A 20,687-nucleotide genomic window follows, 5' to 3' on the forward strand; every position below is an offset into this window, starting at 1 on the left:
GGCCTCTCCATTATATCCAACAAGAGCAGACACTGATGGATCGCGGCTACTACGAACACCATTCACAACTGCGCAGTTTCCTTAATCACTCCGTCACTGTAACACAGAATATCCCCTATCTTGTGTCTTTCATTGTTGTCGTTATGTTGATATCCACGATCATTCATGCACCCGACGATCTTCATGAGCGATCTACGAACCTGAGGAAGTGAGAAGCGGCTATCGTAGGCCTGTGTCCTCTATCTCATCACGTTATCGATTTTTTTTTTCTATCGGGCGTCCTAGGCCTATTGGATAGTTCGTCACACATCAGCCGGCGTTTTGAAATAGGAAATTTACAGGATTTTATGGATTTTATTTCCCCCTTTCTTGCTAAAAGTTTATTTGCATCCAGCCAGCAGACTTAGAAGGGCGAGAGGAGGAAGGGGAAGAGAGGTTGAGGAATCATAAAATAGTATTTAGCGAGACTAGATAGTCTTAGTATAGCCTATACTATATAATAGAAACACTTTTCATTAAAACAACTGTAAATACCTAAGTACCTAAAATAGCACCTTTTTATATCTCAATACATCGAATAGCAACTACGCTAATCGAAATGTTAAAGTACTAATTGAATCCTTATTTTTTCTTAAAATCGTATTATTCTAGTATTACGGCGCTAATTATATGATCTATAGTTATCTTTATACCTCAGGTATAGACTATTAGTATATTCTGTTTTCTATAAATAAAACCTTATTTTTTTTATAGTCCTTTTATTTTTATAGATATATATAAAATATAGTTTATTATTATTTTATAAATTTCTCTTATAACTATTCTTTCTTTTTCATTTCTTGAAATTATTAAATTAGTAATATATTATTATTATTACTAGACTATTATAACTAAGCTATTTGAATATTATTATTAATACTCTAAAGGAATTAATTAATATCTTTATTTAATTGACTTAGGGTTTTACTATATAAATTCTGATTTTCTCAAACTCTAAGTATTCTTCATATAAAAACTATATTAATATTAATAACTATTTGATAAATATTAATTAATGAATTTGTTATACAAGTATATAACTAGTAGTAAGCTATTAGGAACTAATCCCTAATACTATGCCTTTTGAATAAATTGTATATATAGTATAGTAGTAAAGCTTACAATTTCTATTATATCCAATTACGTAATAGAATTACCCTATTAAAAATAAAAAGAATTATTAGAATAAATAATAATAATAAATCAACTAGATATTATATAGTATAAAGACTTTTTATTAATTTTTTTCAATTATGAAAATTCTATAATTTATAATTATATACAGGTTAATATTAGTTCAAAGTAGGTTTATAGGACCTACTTATATACCTCTAGTAGCCCTCTAGGACTTGATCGTAGTAATTTAAAGCTTCTTTAGATTATAAATAGACTTTAGATAGGATTTTGAATTAAAATCGTATAAAAAATTAAAGATTCTAAATAAATTATAAACAAAATGTGAATTTTATAATACTTCTACTATCTAGAGTTCATTATGTGAATTTTTAATTAGCGATGTAATTCGATTTATCTAAAAGCCTAAAGTGAGAACACATTTAGGTACGTTTTATATTACTTACCCTTCAACCTCCGTAAATCAATATTTACCATATGCTCATGACCTACAAAAAGAATCAATCAAAAACCGGGATATACCGAAACGGAGTATCCTAACTACATTCAACAATTAATACAGCTAGGTTATTTGTCCACTCCTGAGCTGAGCGCGATGCATTACAGTATACCTTGCAGATACGACAAATGAATCGAAGAACACGTAACGAATTAAGTAAGCGAATATGAATGACGAGCTAGGGTCTTTTGAAAGTGTTGTCACTTCGAAGAAATGAAATGCGATTCGGTACCAAACTGTCGGTACTGTACAGCAAAGAACTGAGACCTTTGCCTGGCCCCTGTGTGGATGTGTGGATGTGTGGATGTGTGGATGTATGAACAGGGCACGGAGGCTGGGCGCTATGTAAGATTGTGGAAACCCTAAATCCCTCACACTATTTACTAAATGGCTCGGCACGCTAACATTTGCAAACAATTTGTGATGACCCTTCTCACGGAGTATGGGTCAGAACTGAGGCGCAAAATCTCTTTGATGTGATGGAATAAATACTATGATTCTAAAATAAAGGAAAGAGAAAAAGAAAAAGTGGGTGAAAAGATTTCCAGTTACACATGTGGTAAACTCCTTTAACTAGCTTCGCTAGGCCTCAACCCTACAGTCAAGTGCCATTGCGTGGTATCTCATCACGTGCTGCCTATCAGGTGTCGCTTCGTTATATAAATCACTAAACTACAGTTTAGTAGATCATTCACAGTTTAATATGTATAATATTAGCATAAAAATTGATCGAATATCCCAACAATCCGCTTTGCAGTTTACTTATTGAGATTTTGAATCATCGGCCGTGTAAGTAAAATGATCCACTAGCTCAATCATTCACACCGCGGGGCCCTGATGCGCAGCCTAGGTATTTTCCAAGACTGTGATCTCTTCATGCACGCCGTTGAAGATGGATATAGTCTTATACGTAAACTACATACCACGGAAAACACCTTATTGCCGATATGAGCGATATGAGCGGCACGGCTCGTTCCGTTCGCTCTCCCCTTCTTGGTAGGGTATACACACTCCTCTCGATCCTATAGGGCAAGAGGATAGTAAAATCAATAATTTTCTCCTTTAATAGTGATTACTCGTCTCTCCAACGCTACTTCCCGTGATACTACATGAAAAGAGCAGCCAGCATGCTAGGATATACTGCAAGATTGCAGCTTTTTCAAGGCCGGTCAGTTACTCCATACCATATGATGCAGCCGAGGCCCGTCTCGCTCGCAGTTTGCGGAAAGAAGTTCCTCCACTTTTAGCGCTATCGCAGGCAATATGTGTTTTTTAAGGGTAGGATTCAATATAATTGCCGGAATGGATCCATATTATCCTTGGTGAGATGTAGCGGTTTTGATCAAGTGCTCTCATTAGCCTGCTAACCAGTTCCCTTTCCGACAAAAGCACAGTCAGACAGTCTCGATCCTCTCTAGTGGGAAGCGACTCTTTCCATGCTAGCAAAGGTGCCTGTCATCCTCCCAAGATGGATATAAATAAACCGCTTCGACCACCTAATTCTCTTCAGAAAAACCGCAAGCAACTCAATCAGAATACAATCACAATACAATTGTAACCTATCACCAACCAGCCAGTCGCCAACAAACTCCCAAACAACAAAATGCGTTTCAACCTAGCCAGCCTCCTCCTCACCGCAGCTTTGGTGTGGACTGCCTCTGCAACTCACGTCTCTTGTGAAGCCGGGCTGACTGACACCAACATTTGCGAAAGTAGCTACTGCAAATGCAATGGCAATGTTCTTATCTGCCAGTCTGGAACTACATGCGCGCAAACTTGTGTATGCGCTGCGTAGTCGTAGTACGTATTCCTAGAAAGCATTGCGGTCGGTGGACGCAGTACATTCTATCTCCTGATGCTAATTTCCGTGGTTCATGTATTAGGGTTGGGTAGGACGTTATGCTTTGTTTGGTTGGGTGGTGTAGAGCTGGGGAACGGATGGATTGTGACGAAGCAGAAAGGGCGATTCGATAAGGGAGGAGCTGTGACGGAGAGGTGATGTTGCATGAAGTGTGGAAGCAATGGATGGTGACGGAGAAATCTTCGTGTTTCAGTCTGTTTAATTTGTTTCACCTCAAATTTTTCAACACAAGAATTTAGATTTTTATGAGTCTCAGCACGCCCGTAAGAAACTCTACCTGGTGAAAGTGTTTTCAAAAGCTTGTATATAGAATCAGGATTAACTCGATGGATATAGAATCAGGATTAACTCGATGGATATAGAAAAGTTTGATGAGATCAGAGTTGAACTATTACACGTCAGTAGAATATTCGTACAAAATGTAGAGATCAAATATATTGGATGAGTTTTCAGAATTGCGTTTACCAAAATAGCCTTAACTAATAACTATAGAGTTTATCAAATCAGAAGACACTAACAAAATGATTAATGAAAGTTTTGTTTGATAGGGAGAGGCATTTTAATACGAAAGATATAATACTATAAACAATATCGATTGAAGCAATTTTATAATTATTAAAGATATAATCACATGGAAACCCTGTATAATACGAATATAGTATGTAGCTATTGTAGAAAATATACAATTCAAAAGATTATTCTAATAAATCGGATGAATCTATTATAAGGATCTGTGTAGTATGTAGAGGAGTATATGAAATATGGAATAATTCTTGTTTAATTTGTAAAGAAATGTTAAGCAAAGTAAAAGCAATATATAATACTAGATAATTATATTACTTTATTTTATATCAACAAAATCAGCAATGATAGCCAATGAAACTCAAAAGGGTAGATCAGATAATATATCAAAAAGATTGACCCCCTCTTTATTATTATTTATATCAAGAAAACAAAATTCTTCAAGTAAATATCCTACTAAGGGCAAAACTACTGAAAGAAGCTATACAGGGAATACAGTAGAAAGTATATAGAATGAAAATGAGAGTATGATTATGAAGGGTATTAGAATTAACAAGAACGAACTCAATACTTAGCCCCCAATGGAACATTGAGGAATCTAAATCACAAAAACGGTTCACCCATCCTATAGTACAATACTATGAAGTCAAACTATTATTGTTGTTATTATTATTATTATTATCGTGATTTTCGTCTCGTAGGAACCTCCCTAAGGGTATAAGAGACGTCTCAGGCTAGTTACAGAGGTGTAATCAAGACGGGTAGTAAACCGAGTTGGGTGTGATATTGTTTCCATAACCTATTTTCCAGCTGCAGGTGTACTGAAGATTCCAACAAGTGTGGAGAATTGGATGAATGTAACCACTACTAACTTGGTGGTTGTCGAGGTTGTCTTGGGTGTTTCTACGTAAGCGAAAAAACAGGCGGAAATTGACCTTTTTGAGCCTATTTGAAAATCACTTGTTTATTGAATTATTAATTCAATTCAAAATAAATACTGAGTTTTGAAAAGATCAAGTGAAAATTTGAGTCTTTTTTATATTGGTAAAAGGTACTTAAATCATTTAATATTATATTGAAAAGAGATTTGAGTTCTTGAAGCTCTTTCAAATGGTGGTCAATTCCCGCCTGTTATTTCGCTGATATAGAGGGTATGTCGTTAAAGCTTCTGCAACGGGTCTGTGTGCACAAAGATCAGATGTTCTTACCTGGCACCGGCCCCACTGCCATGATCCGACTGGTAGGTACATAAGAAAACTTATCACACGAACTCCGTGTTTGTACTAGTATACGGTAATATAACGGCGATACATATTAAGCTTTTAATATGATACGCATCACTATATAGACGAAATACAAGCAAGACTACTAAGAACACTACGCGAACTTAATCTTCTTATTTACACCTATTGCAGCTGAAATGGTCAGGGCCACCCTTGCGAATTACCGGGGTCCCCGAATCCTTGAGAGAAGTGAAAGCGGGAACCCCACCACATCAAATAGCTCTAGGTCTAGCTGCACCTGTAAGGCTAAGGCGTAAGCTGTATCATCGACGTCTAAATGGTCGATAGCGAGTGACAAGGGAAGAGATAAAATTCCATCTTCCTAATAATGAAAGATTCGTAGAATAAGTAGGCTGCGCAAACGGGCCCGTCAGCGAAGCGGATAACTGGGAAATCTGAATGGGTAATTCACGGGTGATTTGTAACATCTAAAATCCAATTGACCTATGGATTAGAGCCAATGATAGTCCACTAATTTGCAGATACCCACCAACCTACATATAACCCGCCGAGCGGGTGTTCTGAAAGTCTAGTAGGTATCCCAGGGGTAGTTAATAGCTCCAACGGGTAACCGGCAAGGTGGATTGTCTGCGATTTCCCACGGATTGCGGGTTATTTTTGCGCAGCCTAAACTGTCTTAATCTTAGTCTTAATAAGCCTTTTAAGCGTTAAGCAATATGTATAATGACTTAGTGAGGCTTTTCCAATAGCCGTTGTGACAATACATACCGACTATCGCCAATATTACCTACCATACTGCCATCATTGCAGAACTCCAGTAGTAGTGCCATATCATGGTTCGCTACGCGTCTCGTGTCTGGAGGCAGCGGCTCTTCAAAGCTACCATATGCACATGTCTAATCCTACTTCTAGCGCACAAATTCCAGCTCCGTGAATTCTTGCTTGCACGACGGTATGACACCTGGCCCTGGGATCACAGCTGCTACAAGCTCTCTCCCTTCAGCAGCGCATGCGCTGCGTCACGTGCAAAAATTGCGCACAATGTGCAAATCGTTATAGAGACAGGCGGTTCCGAGCCGAAGGAGAGACTGCAGTATCAGCTTGCGACAATACTGTCTGATGTTCCGGCTGAGAACATTTTGATATTCTCGGATTTGGAGGAGGAGACCGGGGCTTTTCGGATATATGATGCGCTAGCGGATGTTTCGGTGCGGGAACGTAGAGAATATCCAGAATTTGCATTTTATGATGAGTTGCAAATGTATCGGCGAGAAGGGAGAAATACACACGAACTAAAGGGAGGGCACAAGTTGGCGAGGTATAAGAATATGGCTATTAAGCGTATGATTTGGAAGATGTTGGGGGCCGAGAGCAGTGTCCTCGGGAGGCGGAAGTGGTATGTTTTTATTGATACGGATACTTTTATCGAATGGAATAACCTGCTTGTGTTGCTGGAGCATTTAAACCCCACAAACAATATGCATATAGGGAGTCCAGTTTGGGGCCCTATACCCCCGTTTGCGCATGGTGGGAGCGGTTATGTATTCTCGCATAAGGCCTTGGAGACACTGAATATGCCTAGCCGGGGTGGCGACGAAGAGTTAATGTATAGCCAATATGGTGTAAACACGACCGCGCTGTGCTGTGGTGATGAGGCTTTGTCGGTGGCGCTGAAGCGGAAAGGCATCGACATCAAAGGGTACTGGCCTTTGTTTAACGGAGACCCACCAGTGACGATTAATTTTGGGCCCGAGATGTGGTGTGAGCCGGTAATTTCTTTGCACCACATTACAGGGACAGACATGGAAGATCTATGGCGATGGGTCGAGAACTGGAAATCCAGAACGATGAGCATGGTATGATATCAATTTATATGCGAACCCTTCTCATCCTTCTGATCCTCTGCGTTCAACATCAATATCGTGCTAAGTATACTTATCATATAGCAACCCTTCCTATTTAGAGATTTGTTTGAGTACGTTGCTCTGCAACTAGTTCACAGAATGAATGATTGGGACAATACAGACGACGGATGGAAAATATTTCACCATGTTAAGGGCACCAAGAAAAGCGTCTTGGCATCCTTTGAGCAGTGTTCAGCAGCCTGTGAAGCGGACAACCTGTGCTTTCAGTTTGTCGTCAACGGAACCACATGTGCTCTATCACACAACATCCGAGTTGGTAGAAAGCGCGTGCCGGATACAGAAGGAGAGTACCGATATATCTCAGGATGGAATTTGCAGAGAATTCAGGACTGGACAACGAAGACAAAGTGCACAAGCGCGCATTGGGTGCATTCAAATCCGTGAGTGGGCGTATTAATATCGAGCTGGTTACTATTCGCTTTGTAGGAATGTAGCGTTGAAGAGCGATGTATATGTAGACGTTGTTCTTGGGCGCTGAGAATGTCGACGGACAGCGTTTGTCAAGTAGTAAGAGCCTAAACTCATTGGATTTCTGGCGGTCTGAGGATGAATACTTAAACGAGTGGAATGTTTGTATAAAACAGAGGGAGGAGATTGCTGAAAATAGGGTGCAAATTACTAAAATTCAGTTACTTATAGATTTTTTGAATCAATTTAATAAGTTAAGAATTAATTTTTGTTTTATGAACATACTTTTTTTAGAAATGAGGTGATAGATTCGTAGAAGTTACTAAGCCGGGTGGGGCCCGGACCACTGGAGGTGATAATAAGATGAATCTATAGATTAGTAATTAAGGAACCCTTAATATAATTCATTACTAATCATATTACTAAATAAATCGTATTAGTATCACCATAGGGATAGTAAAGTCAATATAGTACTATAATTTATATCATTATTAATATTACTTGAGATTTCAAAACATAAAGCTATAAAATGTATAACGTGGTTTAATACTAAGTATACTGTATTAAGTTTACTATGTATTTTACATACAAAATACATTTATATATAACTATATACTTCCTTTATTTATTAATATAAATTGATTTTTTAAGGAAATTATTATATTTATTTATATAAATAATATAATAATCGAATTATTTTTTGAAAATTTGAATTAAAATAAAAGTTAATATAACATATAAGGAACTCGAATATATAGGGAACTTATTGTGACGGCAACGGAGTCAAGTCATAGTGATAGGATGAATCAATTATCGTAACTAGAGAATAACAAACTACTGTACAAAGAATGAACCTGTAAGAGGCTTTTATAGGCCTGGAGGGGACCAGGAGGGGACCAAGAGGGGACCAAGACGAAGCGAGATTTGCCCTGCCAGGTGGGGCAAATGGATGACTAATCTAGGCCTGAGGCCGGATCGTCACACTTATAATAACTTTTACTATATATATTTAATTACTTTCTACATTTATTCAAATTAAAGAGAAATTTTAAAAAGCTATAATTTCACTTCAATTGAAAGAATTTAAATTAATTAGAAAACTATAGAGTATTTTGAAATTCTTAAATCAACTTTAGCTAATAGACTAATTAAAAGAAAATATATTCCCAAATCTATAAAATAACTTAAATTCTTTCAAACATAGAAGAAAATACTCTTATATAATAGATTTCATAATTTATTATTATTAGATTCCCTATTATATTTATATTAGTAAAGGAAATAATTCATAAAATTCGTTTTTGATATATTTGAATTATATTATTTCAAAATTTTATTTTAATAGAAATTCTATTTATAAGTTACAAATAGATCTATAAATTCCAAAAACAATATTTAGAATTTAAAATATACTATTTATATCAATTAAAGTCTAATCAAATTAAAGAAACAATTCTAAGAAATATTTAGACTTAATTTAATATATTTCGTATATATCTTATTAAGTAAAAATATAAATTAAATAATATATATAATATAAATAAAATCAAATTTAAAATTAGAAATATTCAAAATATTTATATAATAATTAATTCTATTTAGAAATCGAATTAGAAAATTATAATTAATAAATAAAAATAGATAACGTAACTTATGGTGAACCAGGTCATATGGGGAACCGGGTCAGGTACCTTTACACCAAAATTTGTACGTAAAGGTACTTAGAGCGATTTTTTATAACTCTATAAATACTAGAGATATAGTTTCGATATTTTGAAGTATGATATATTCAATATAAATATTTAATATAACAAAATTTTGTAGAGATATAATCTTTTTTAATAAAGATATTAAAGTTTCTTTCAAATTTTCGGTTTTGTCTAACAAAAATTACTATGGGAATTTTTGAAATCGTATTAATTCAAGAACAATATTACTAAAAAGTGTTCTGTAACTTGAATACTACATTTTTATTAGATATTAAGCCTAATTATCAAAAAAATTAAAATTATCTTTAATATCCATAGAGATATAAAAAGTCGCTCTAAGTACCTTTACATACAAATTTTGGTGTAAAGGTACCTGACCCGGTTCCCCATATGACCCGGTTCACCATAAGTTACGTTAATTGTATTTGAATATATTAATATAATTAGAAATACTTTATTATCTATAATCATTTTCAAGGTTTAGAATATAAATTCTATATAAATTCCAAAGAATATATTTCAAAACTAATAGTTTTTTATTAATATAAATAAACAGATTTCAAATAGCTATAAATTAAAATAATTAAAAAGAGTTTTTGAATTAGAATCCAAAAAAGTATTAAATAATCAATCTCGATTTTTGATTATAAATAATTATTCAAATTATATTATAAATAGCTTTATTATTTTTTATATAAAGAATAATATTAATTTGTTTATATTACCTTTTTATTACTTTTATTTACTTTAGTTATTTAATATTATAATATATAAACAAATAAAACAATATTATACTTTAAAGATTAATTAATATTTTCGAGTTAATATAAAACAAATTCAAAAAACTAAATAAATAGAATTCTTTCAAATATTAGAAAAAAAGCATTGAATTCTTTTAATATTAAAACTAATTAAAAAGAAATTAATTTAATACCTTTTGCTTCATGTAAAGTATTTAATTTATTACTATTTAATTTCTCCTAATAATCTTCTATTCTATAGATAAGAACCCTTAATTAAGATCTAGATTTATCTATATTTAGGAATTCTTTTCTAAATGGAATAAAATTAAAATAAATAAATTAAATCTTTAATATAACGTGATTCATATACGAGTGGATTACATCACCGAGTAGATCACTCAATTTACATACAAAATTCGTCTGTGCGTAACCGTGCACTTTCTTTATTTATAAATTGAATCTTTTAAAATTTTAATATATAAAATTTAATTATAATTGTATTATAAAAATCTAATCTCTTTTTAAAAATTCGAATTAATATAAGAGTTTTTATAGAAATTGTTTTTTTGTAACGAAAATCGTGACATTTTCATTTTTTTCTTGAATATAATAGAAATATTTCTAAAAAAATAAGATTTCTGAGATATATAACGTTTATTATTATTTTATATATTTTTATCTTTCAAAAATAACGATTAGTTATTAAAATAAGAATATTAAAAATGGCCAATTTTGGTGCATTTTCAAGTGATCCACTCGGTGATATGATCCACTCGTATATGAATCACGTTAATTCTAATAAATAATAATTCTTTTATATTATTAATTTATTAATATACTAAAAGAATAATTAGATTTATAGAATCTCAAAATATTAAGATAACCTTATTTCGAAAATAGCTTTTTAATATTTAGAAAATAATTAAAACTTAAAAGAAAAGAATTAAAAACAAAAGAATTAAATTATAAGATTAATTTGTTTTTAATATTAAAGAAGTATTGAAAATGATATATAAAGTAAAGAAAAAACTAAAGAAGAAAAAGCTATAAGAATAGTTATATAAATATTCAATTAAAGAATTAGAAGAAGAAATTAAAAAAGAAGAATTAAAGAATAATTTAAATAATTTGGAATTGGAATTAGAGGATTATATAGCTTGTAGAATAAGATTATATATAAAATAATTGAAAAAGTGTTCGAGTTCCCCATATTTTCGAATTCCCTATATGTTATATTATATTTTATATTATATATTAAAAAGAATTAGAACTAGAATCAGAATTAGAATTAGAATTAGAATTAGAGTTTGAATTTATATATTAGTATTAGTTATTTAGAAAAAAAGAATTTAATGTTTATAAACTTATAGGATTTCTAAATTATTATAATAATCAATAAAAAAGAAGAAATTCTACGAATTTGTAGTTTGAAAATTCTTTTCCCCCGATAGCTAGTATTAGAATAAAATAAAATATAAAGAGCTGAATATAGTTTAGATTGATTAGAGTATAAAATTAGTTTCAACTAAATTATAATATAGTTTTATATAACCCCTTACTCATTTACTGAGTACATTTTCGATATACTTACTACTACTAAACCCTAATATTAAATGATACTTTCCTTTATCAATTTCAAAGGACTATTATCATTTAATAGAGATTTAATATAAAAAATATAACTATTTATTTATAATATATTATTATATACTAATCATCAGGAAAAAGAATTTTCAGACTACGGACTTATAGAATTTCTTTTTTCTTATTAATGATTATAATAATTTTAAAATTCTATAAATTCATAGATTTCAGATTCTTTTCGCGCAACAGCTAATTCTAATTCTAATTCTGATTATAATCTATAAATAGAAATTGATAACCTGACTTACTAGAGCCTTTTAAGAACGAAGTCTTCATTGAACCTATTTTTCCGTTCATCTGGAGGCTAGTACAAAGCGATAGATAGTACATCAATCTTATCATAAGAGGGTGTGTGGGGAAAAAGTCCTACGTCGTTCCTAGTGTGACTTCGACGTGGCCCTCAATCAAGTCCCGTGCAGCAACCTTCCTACACTCCTCCAAAACCCTCAACTGCGTCGCAACTTCGCCCAGTCTCCCGATAACCTCTTTGTTCCCTCTCACAAATCCAAAAATCACATACGGAATCTCCACATCTTTACAAAACTCCCTGACATACTTCTGCGCCTTCCTCAAATTATGTCTCGGGAGCCTCGGGCACAAATGATGCACGACCTGGAACTGCAGTCCCCCATGCAAGAAATCCATCCAAGGAGGGCACTCCACATCCATGGTGGTCCTTAACATTTTCATTGGAAACGATTCACAGACTCCCAAGTCCGAAGTCGACATTGCGAAATGGCTGAGCGTTAGTTGGACGTGCAGGGAGCCGTAATCATATGCGAGATTAGGAGGAATGCTATACGGGACGACCATGTGGGAATACGCAAGTAGAGCGTGTGATAGCCGAACCAGTACCAAAAAAATATCTGGCCTGCTATTTCGAGGTGCCGGTGCCACCATGCTGGCCCTTTACGAGGTGCCTGGCTAGGGCTCAAGAGGTAGGACCATGCCAATACATACAGATTGAATCTTCCCATGAGGAGAATGGGATAGTAGAGATAATTTTGATATTTAATGAAAAATCGAGACGTAGCATCGAATTTCATATGGCGATCATAGTAAGTGGAATAAAGAGAAGAGAAGAATCGATGAGAAATGGCGAAAAAGGCATGTGTTCAATATCAGGGTCGTGTTCAGGGGAATTGGTCACAATGTGATGGACGTTGTGATTTCGCTTCCACCATCCGATGGATAGACCCCCAAGGAAATCGGCTATGAAAATCCCAATGCAGCTATCGGTATGAAACCCATGCGTTATCCCCATGTGTCCGGCATCGTGGGCTGTGAATACTAGCTGGTGCCAGAATAATCCGAGGAAAAGCCCGGAGAAAGCATAGTATGAAGACTGCAAGAGTGTCCAGAAGAGAGTGAAGAGGAGGATGTAGCGAAGTATGTCGATACCGTAGGAACTGTATGGGCAATTATAAAGACCTTCGGAACGAAGTTTTGATCGAGCTGGCGATATTGGAAGATAATCTCATCTTGGGATTTGGGGTCAAGAGAGGGTATTTGGAGAGATCGGTGGATATGGAGTGCGCTGTTAGGGCTTCTAGGGATGTGAGGTGTGGGTTTTCTTTTTCCTTTTCTAGTTCCATTTTCATCAAGGATAGAGAAGATGAAAAAGATGAAGATGGAGCACGAGAACTCTGCATCTCGGCACCTATACATCTCAACCGCAAACTATCTCCCTTCCCTCCTCCTCCCCCATCACAACCCAGCAATCCCGGTATTCCATCCCCCGGAAACCTCGATTCTTCTCCCCTATCTAACACTTCATCCCTCTCTCCCGCTTCTTGCACTACCCCCGCTCTATACATTCCTCCCTGTATCGGCGGCACCAAATTCTCCCACCTCCCCTCAATCCTCCCAATTACATATTTCCGCATGCGCTCCCTCGCCCCTTCTGAATGCAACGCGTTTATCTCATCTGTGGCATCGCGACCAATCATATGCATGATTGATTTTTCGCCGCCGGGGTGGAAGGGCAGCCATGCGTCGGCTTTTATGACGGATCCATCTAAAATGAATATTTTATGACCGTGGGATATTAGGTGGGCGATTTCGGGGCGGGAGATGATACGGATTTGGGAGGTCATTGTTGATAGTTTTTAGACCGCTTGGCTGGAGATGGATCCCGGATGAGGAATTGAGGTTGATGATGGCTGCTCGGTTGTAGTTGCGAGATTGGTTTTGCTGAGTTACTCGTACTCGTATAGCCTATACACTGTATATAGTTTATCTACTTGGTTCCTTTCAATTTCCCAAGACTCAATATCAGTGTTAAAATGAAATGATGGATGGGATTTCCTACCTAAGTGTGAGAAGTAGCGTAAGCTGTATATCGATTTATCTATTTATCTTTGGTCCTTACCGATGTCGGGGAGCGGTGTACTGTATTGTATTGTGATAGGTTCATTTGTATCGTATCATGCAAAGGTTCAATGAGAAAGGCTAAATGATAAATGATAAGTCGACAACATACAAACAATACCAACAGTTGGGGTATGGAAGCGGGGTTCGGGGGTTGTGATTCGCTACCCCGTATTTTCATGCATATGTAACATACTCGTAAGATTGGGGGTTTGGTGGAGATGTTTATTTATATTATTTTTGGTGGTTGGTTTGTGGATGAAAGGAGGAAGGAAAGGAAAGAAGGCGGAAAGAATGAAAGAAAGATGGGTGTTTGCTGAAGGAACAGATGTATGTAACGAATGTGATGAATGGATATTATGGAGGAATATACTGATACTGATACTGCTGAGATTGCAATACAAAAATAAGAGAAGTTGCTTACCTATCTAAACTAAACGATATCTGATGCCGTCAAACTCTATTAATATCTCTCTCTTCCTCATCCCCAACCACATCCAAATCCACATCTTCATCACCACTACCCTTCTTCTCTCCAACAAACCCCCACACCTTTCTCATCCCCCAAACCACGCTCCCCCCATTCCCATTCTTCTTCCTCCCCCCACTTCCATCTCCCTCTCCCTCCCCAACCCCCTCACTACCCCCTTAACCCAACCACAAATCGCGTTCACTAAACCTCCACCTCCTCCCCCGTCTGTCCCGCATGCACAATAATCCTCAATTTTGCCATCCCATCCTTAACCTTATACCTCACCGGAAACACCGCAAACCCATTCTCCTCTAGATAAAACGCCAATTCTTTCCCATGTACATCTCGCGTCCAGAGCGGAATCAACTGTGTCTGAAACGCGCGTTTTTCCCAGGAATCGCATAGGGGGACTGAGATTATTCCGAGTTCGTTGGCGAGGGGCCAGATGGGATGCGAGGTTATTTTTTGGAAGAAGTGTATTACGAGGTGTTGAATGTTGGATCGTCCCTAGGTTTTATGTGTTAGTTTCCGAAGAAGATTTTGTTTTGAGAAAGAAAGGGAAGCAATGAAGAAAGACCTACTGCTTCAGTCTCAGGTTGTGGAAGTAAAGAGTATCCAGCTCGAATCGCAGCAACTTGATGGAAAGCCGGTCCTGCAGTAATCACCGTCGAACGAGAAAAGTTCACCAATGCGTTCTTGATAGTGTGGCTACCGAGTATCACACCTTTTGTACATTATTAGTCTCGGAGATATCGCAACGCGAGTCGAAAGGAGAGAGATCACTTACCTCCTATTGAGCCGAACGCTTTACCGAATGTATGAGTTCTGATAGCGATTTCCGAATCCAGTTTCAAGGCATTTACATATCCTAATCCTCTCTCACCCACCACCCCCATACTATGCGCTTCGTCAACAATAAACTGTGCATTACCGTGTGGAAATATCTTTTTTGCTACCTGCACTAGTTCTTTCAGGGGAGACATATCCCCTTCAATACTATAGAAACTCTCCACGACAATAAGAACACACTTCTTTCCCTGTTTGATAAGGGATTGTGAATCCGACAAGAATGCTAAAGCTTGACGAAATGCATCGACGTCGTTGTGAGCGAAAGACACTTGCGTAGTAGCAAGCGACCGCGATATCCCATCCATAATACTTGGATGAACAAACTCATCATAAACAATAGCATCTCCGGGTTGTGGAATCGCTTCAAAAGTCGCGCAATTAGCATTACACCCCGAGCCTACAATAAGCGCCGCTTCGACGCCATGATAATCGGCAATTTCCTGCTCCACTGTTTCAATATAATCATAATTACCATCCGCTAAGCGAGAACCTCCAGCTCCCAGTTGTACATTCGGATTTCGAGCTAATTCTTCATCAAAAGCCTTGCGTAATCTTCCGCTGGCACCAAAGGAAAGAGAATCGTTGGAGAAGAAATCTATGGTTTCTCCATTGGCCCATGTGTTTTTAACTAGAGTGTGTAGATCTTGAATCTCTCTTCGAACATCGAGAGCTTGCTCCAGGTTGCGATAGAAGGCTGGTGCATCATACATAGTATGAGCGCGGGGCTTTTGACTGGCTACCCAGCGATTGAAGTTGGGGTTATCGGGAGACATTGGAAGATTGTGATGAATATCGATCGAATGATGATTTTTTGTTACCAAAAGAAAGATACATCAATTGTATATAAACAAATTGGAAAGTCTAAAACACATGTGATATTGTAATGGAAGGCATACTAAGCCAGGCATGTTTTTGTGATGACTGCGCCTGATGAATAGTACACATTTCTACTTGACTGCAATCCCGAGTGATAGATGTATTGATACGCACTCTGATATTCCTAAAAAGATGACGATAGTATCCGAGCAGACTGTAAATGGACAATCTGTCAGCCTTACCACCCCTTAAACCCGAGTTTCTACACCACTATAGCCCTGTAGATCACTTTATGACTCTACAAACTTCAGCCGCCAACAGACCAACATATTGCATATCTTTATCCAGTCAATAGATACAAAGTATGATACGAAGCGAGGCAGATCACATTATTATATCACCAACTGTCAGCCAACATTCAATACTGAACAAGGATGACATGTGCCCTTGGAGAGTTCGGTGAGGATATCGGTCCCGGAACAAGATATAAATTCGGTAAGTGCTTACTTTACTATTCGGCACAGCACGAATCTGCAAATCATATTTACTGAAGATGGTGTACCAACATATACCAACATTCAAGTAGAAAGCACTTGCTTTGAAGTATATTTTTACTGAACGCTCTGAAACGGCGTGATATGGCGTGGTTATTAAGTTTAGATCTCTTAGATTGGATCACAAAGTTGGACGATGTATCCGCACATTCAATTGAACGCACAATAACGCACTCGCATTCCTTTAAGGCGAACAAGAAGTAACTATCCCAGTTCCAATATACAATGTGACTCTTGCGAAGCCACTGATCCTGTTCATATGCTTGCGATCAATTAAAGCATTGCCCGAGAACATGGTGGTGCTTGGTAAGACGGATGAATTGTATCTGTGATACACACCTGAATTCCCCTTACTCTACCGTGCAACAATCGGTTATAGTCGCCTAATCATAGCCTCACGAAAGAGGCTGTGGCCATCTTTTTCTGCTTTGTGGGATTGGAGCCTTATTACCAGTATTTTCATGGCTATTTCTGCTTGCTTACTTGTCATCATTTGCGTCGCTGACGAGCCCAACTGGGATTCTTAAATTCCTCGCGAGCCTACACAGCCCAGCGTCTTTAGAATCGCCAAGCGCCGCTACATTTATGTCCAAAGCGTAAGTCATGCACAGGCTTACCGATGTTGACCGCGTCATCCAATCCGAGCCCAGGAGGATTCCGCACTTGCGACAACGAGGACCATCTCCATCCTGACTGCGACTGTACTATTGAGGATGATATAATCAATGTTTGTTGCGACAGTCCAATTGTGCTGATGGATGACTTTTATTCATGAATCTAAGGATGAGCGCAAAAATATAAATATGCGGTTCTTCAGGACGCTTAACATACTCACTGTATTCGTCAACTCGAGTGCACTTCCCTCGAGGACAACGGGCTTGCAATAGAGAAAGAGTGGATACTGAATTTAAAAATGCTTTGTTTGATATCAATCTTCTTGAGCAGGTTGAAATTCACTATGGGTCTGAGGATGAGAGTACTCGTCGAAGCATCGATCCTAAGATCAAGGACGTTCAGCTAGGTAGCAATGTTGCCACTTCAGAGCATAACATATTATCAGCACTACTTAATGCCAAAGAGATCATGTGCGTCAATGCCCAGACTCTCTAAGCTTAGTCAATGCCACGACTATGTTAAGAGTCTATTCCACCGTACCGCAGTCTCCATGGGCCGCTGGTTAAGTGAAGGAGGGCCAAGATCTCCGCCATGCGGTGGAATATGTCTTATCGCCATTCAGATCGCCCAGATAATTGGAGTCCAGAAGCATGCTACCGTTTGATCCGAACAAAAGATGCCGTGTTCCGCCAAAAAGCTTTAACATTCCTTAGAAAGGAAGTTTAATCTTTGTGACAATTGTCTTGTCGGGAAGTGTGTGCCGCGAGACCAATAGAAAGGTTGTCGAAGAGACCCACAACTTCCTCTCCGACTTCGAAAGCCTCAGCCCAACTTAGGAACACTTGGCTCTTGATCGATGGCGTTCAAGATATAAATCGCGCGATGTTCACCTACATGGTTGAATATGGAGCTCGCAGCCTCATCTGGCCCGGTTGCTGTTCCGATCGTAGAGATCCCGATTGAATCTTTATCGATAAGCTCAGCAAAGTGGAAGACATCGATGTTACCTGTTCCATGATAATATCAACAACACCAATGATCTGGACGTCGTCCCTTGTGCAATATCCAAAACCCCAGGTGTATTTTTTTTTTTTATCGCTATCGTTGAATTGTCATTCAACATATGGTTGGTGTTGAATCAATTGATCAAACAGGTATCAAATGAGAGTGATTGAAGTATCGTAGCCAATAGGAACACACTTATAGATCAGCATTGCATGACCGATGATTTCCAAGCAGCCGCGCCGTAATCGATTGCGCGCCTCCGTGAATACATCGTACATTCATTCAATGAATGTCCGTTTCTAAAGTTGAGTAAGTGAAAATACCAAATACTTAGATACTTATTAGGTATTATTGTTACTATTTGCGGCTATTTATTTATTATACTTTACTTTACCAAATTACTGTCAAATGCTAGCTCCCGGTGATGCGGACGCGTTTTCCCGTACGCAGCTTGGAGTGATTTGCTAAGACCGGGTGGAAGCGAACGACGTGCAAAGCTTGGATAAATGGCAAAGTGCTTGGCTTCTTCTGCCAACATTACGATCGATCAGATACTGTAGCCTGTTGGACGTGTGGGTTTTATTAATGTGAATGGGAATGTGTATCTCTGGGAAAGATTTGCATCCCCTCGTGTATATTTATGTCAAGATTGGGTGGCTGATGAACTCACTTGGAGTTAGGCATTTATGAATGAGATTACTTTTTAGGTAATGGATGAGAGAGACTCAGGTATGATGCAAAAGGGAAGGAGATTATTTAAAGAAGATCCATATGCGGTAAAGGCAGAGGGAATTTGATTTACTTTCCGATTTCCGATTGTCCGTGATACTTGTCCTACTGTGGTAGATACTAGTTGTAGCGAACCGACCTATTACTAAGGGGAAGCGGATAAGGAGAATACGGGGGAATACGAATTCAAGAAGCTAGACATGAAAGAGGTAAGATTCGATTCGCAATTATTTGCATTTTGGTGGAGAGGAACTGGTAGATAGCTGATGCCGTCTTCAAACGAGATGAGGAGATGAGGATGCATGAGGATTGGTTTTTGTTGGACAATCTGTTTCAGACGGGTACACCAGTACAATAAAAAGTAATATGGTGTTGGGGATTTCCATAGCTATTGTTAGAACCAGTCTTATCCCATGGCTTGGGTTACAATTTTGGGATTGGGTCAATGTTGTTGAGACCATTTAAATATTCATCATGATTCAGTCCAACGGTTTGATAATGAAGGGAATGGAATGGAATGGGGTAGATAGACAGACAGACAGGTAGGTAGATAGATAGATAGATAGATAGATAGAATGATCTGATCAACCCGTAGACGCTGACGGCACTCTCTGGCAGTGCAATGACATAAATGATCAAAAGTATATGTCAATTATTCCTTGCTAGTCCAAAGGATAACAAGCAAACGAATGGTTAACGGGTTATTTGAACTGTCTATGCTGTACATGTATATGTATAGGTATCTACTTACATGTACATGTACATGTACATATAGGGTTACATATACGAATCATTACCTATAGGTATCACGATTCAATGTTGAATCCAACTAGATAATGTAACTAAAATAACGTGTGCTCACTAGCCATTCCAACTTTACCCCTGGCTTGGATTCAGTTCATCAAAATTCCCATCTAAATTCCATTCCTCCCTCCCTGTACGGAGATTTATCCTTTTATGAGGCTTTTAAACCCCTTCACAACAACCCCGCTGTCTTTCCATCTCATAGATTAATTGCTTTACACTTTCTACTCTTCGAGCTTGTATACCGACCAATGTTGGGAATTCGTCTAAAAAAAGGAACTCGTTAGTCTTTTACCATCTATGGTGTAAGGTACCATCAAAAGAGATCTGTCCAAGAGAACTGTCGCAAAAGAAAGAAGAAGAAGAAGAAGAAGCAGAAGAACCCGAAATTATATGATCAAACAGGGGAAGGTTCAAGCAACGAATTAAAAAAAAGCGCCAAATAATCCTTGAGTTAATCCTTTTGAAAATAAGTATCAACATCCATCAATCCAAAATCTCAAGAAGTTCCACAGAACCATAAAACCACAGCAGTCCACTACGGAGATATGCCAAGATATGTTTTAGCTGAAATACCCAGTAAACAACCAGACAGCCTGTTCATATGAGAGATTATCGATCGAAGCTTTGAATTCCCTCCTTCAATTCTCCTACCCGTGGAAGAATTGGAAGGTGTGATGAGAGTTCTGGGAACTTGTGTTCTTTTGTTATAAGTGCTAACCTTACCTACTCATCTATCTACCTA

General features: G+C 37.2%; 5 protein-coding genes across 5 annotated transcripts; 1 reads left to right on the plus strand and 4 right to left on the minus strand.

Moving 5' to 3' along the window:
• Nucleotides 1–6,132: 6,132 nt before the first annotated feature.
• Bfra_003702 (putative glycosyltransferase family 31 protein) lies at nucleotides 6,133–7,608 on the plus strand (the record flags this gene model as incomplete). The annotated part of the gene is made up of 2 exons (XM_037334108.1): nucleotides 6,133–7,155; nucleotides 7,246–7,608. 2 exons carry the CDS (start codon nucleotides 6,133–6,135, stop codon nucleotides 7,606–7,608), a joined length of 1,386 nt encoding a protein of 461 aa, XP_037194195.1.
• A 5,541-nt stretch (nucleotides 7,609–13,149) lies between these two features.
• Bfra_003703 (putative fatty acid desaturase protein) lies at nucleotides 13,150–13,824 on the minus strand (the record flags this gene model as incomplete). Its single annotated transcript, XM_037334109.1, has 1 exon — nucleotides 13,150–13,824. The coding sequence occupies one exon, from the start codon at nucleotides 13,822–13,824 to the stop codon at nucleotides 13,150–13,152; it is 675 nt and encodes a 224-aa protein (XP_037194196.1).
• Nucleotides 13,825–14,771: 947 nt separating this feature from the next.
• Nucleotides 14,772–16,192, minus strand: Bfra_003704 (putative 8-amino-7-oxononanoate synthase protein; the record flags this gene model as incomplete). Its single annotated transcript, XM_037334110.1, has 3 exons — nucleotides 14,772–15,077; nucleotides 15,152–15,294; nucleotides 15,358–16,192. 3 exons carry the CDS (start codon nucleotides 16,190–16,192, stop codon nucleotides 14,772–14,774), a joined length of 1,284 nt encoding a protein of 427 aa, XP_037194197.1.
• Nucleotides 16,193–17,268: 1,076 nt separating this feature from the next.
• Nucleotides 17,269–18,022, minus strand: Bfra_003705 (uncharacterized protein; the record flags this gene model as incomplete). The annotated part of the gene is made up of 3 exons (XM_037334111.1): nucleotides 17,269–17,493; nucleotides 17,625–17,690; nucleotides 17,945–18,022. 3 exons carry the CDS (start codon nucleotides 18,020–18,022, stop codon nucleotides 17,269–17,271), a joined length of 369 nt encoding a protein of 122 aa, XP_037194198.1.
• A 104-nt stretch (nucleotides 18,023–18,126) lies between these two features.
• Bfra_003706 (uncharacterized protein) lies at nucleotides 18,127–18,947 on the minus strand (the record flags this gene model as incomplete). The annotated part of the gene is made up of 3 exons (XM_037334112.1): nucleotides 18,127–18,252; nucleotides 18,299–18,411; nucleotides 18,812–18,947. The coding sequence occupies 3 exons, from the start codon at nucleotides 18,945–18,947 to the stop codon at nucleotides 18,127–18,129; spliced, it is 375 nt and encodes a 124-aa protein (XP_037194199.1).
• Between the last annotated feature and the right edge of the window lie 1,740 nt (nucleotides 18,948–20,687).

This window comes from Botrytis fragariae, assembly GCF_013461495.1.
Source record: "Botrytis fragariae strain BVB16 chromosome Unknown tig00000045, whole genome shotgun sequence".
NCBI lineage: Eukaryota > Fungi > Ascomycota > Leotiomycetes > Helotiales > Sclerotiniaceae > Botrytis > Botrytis fragariae.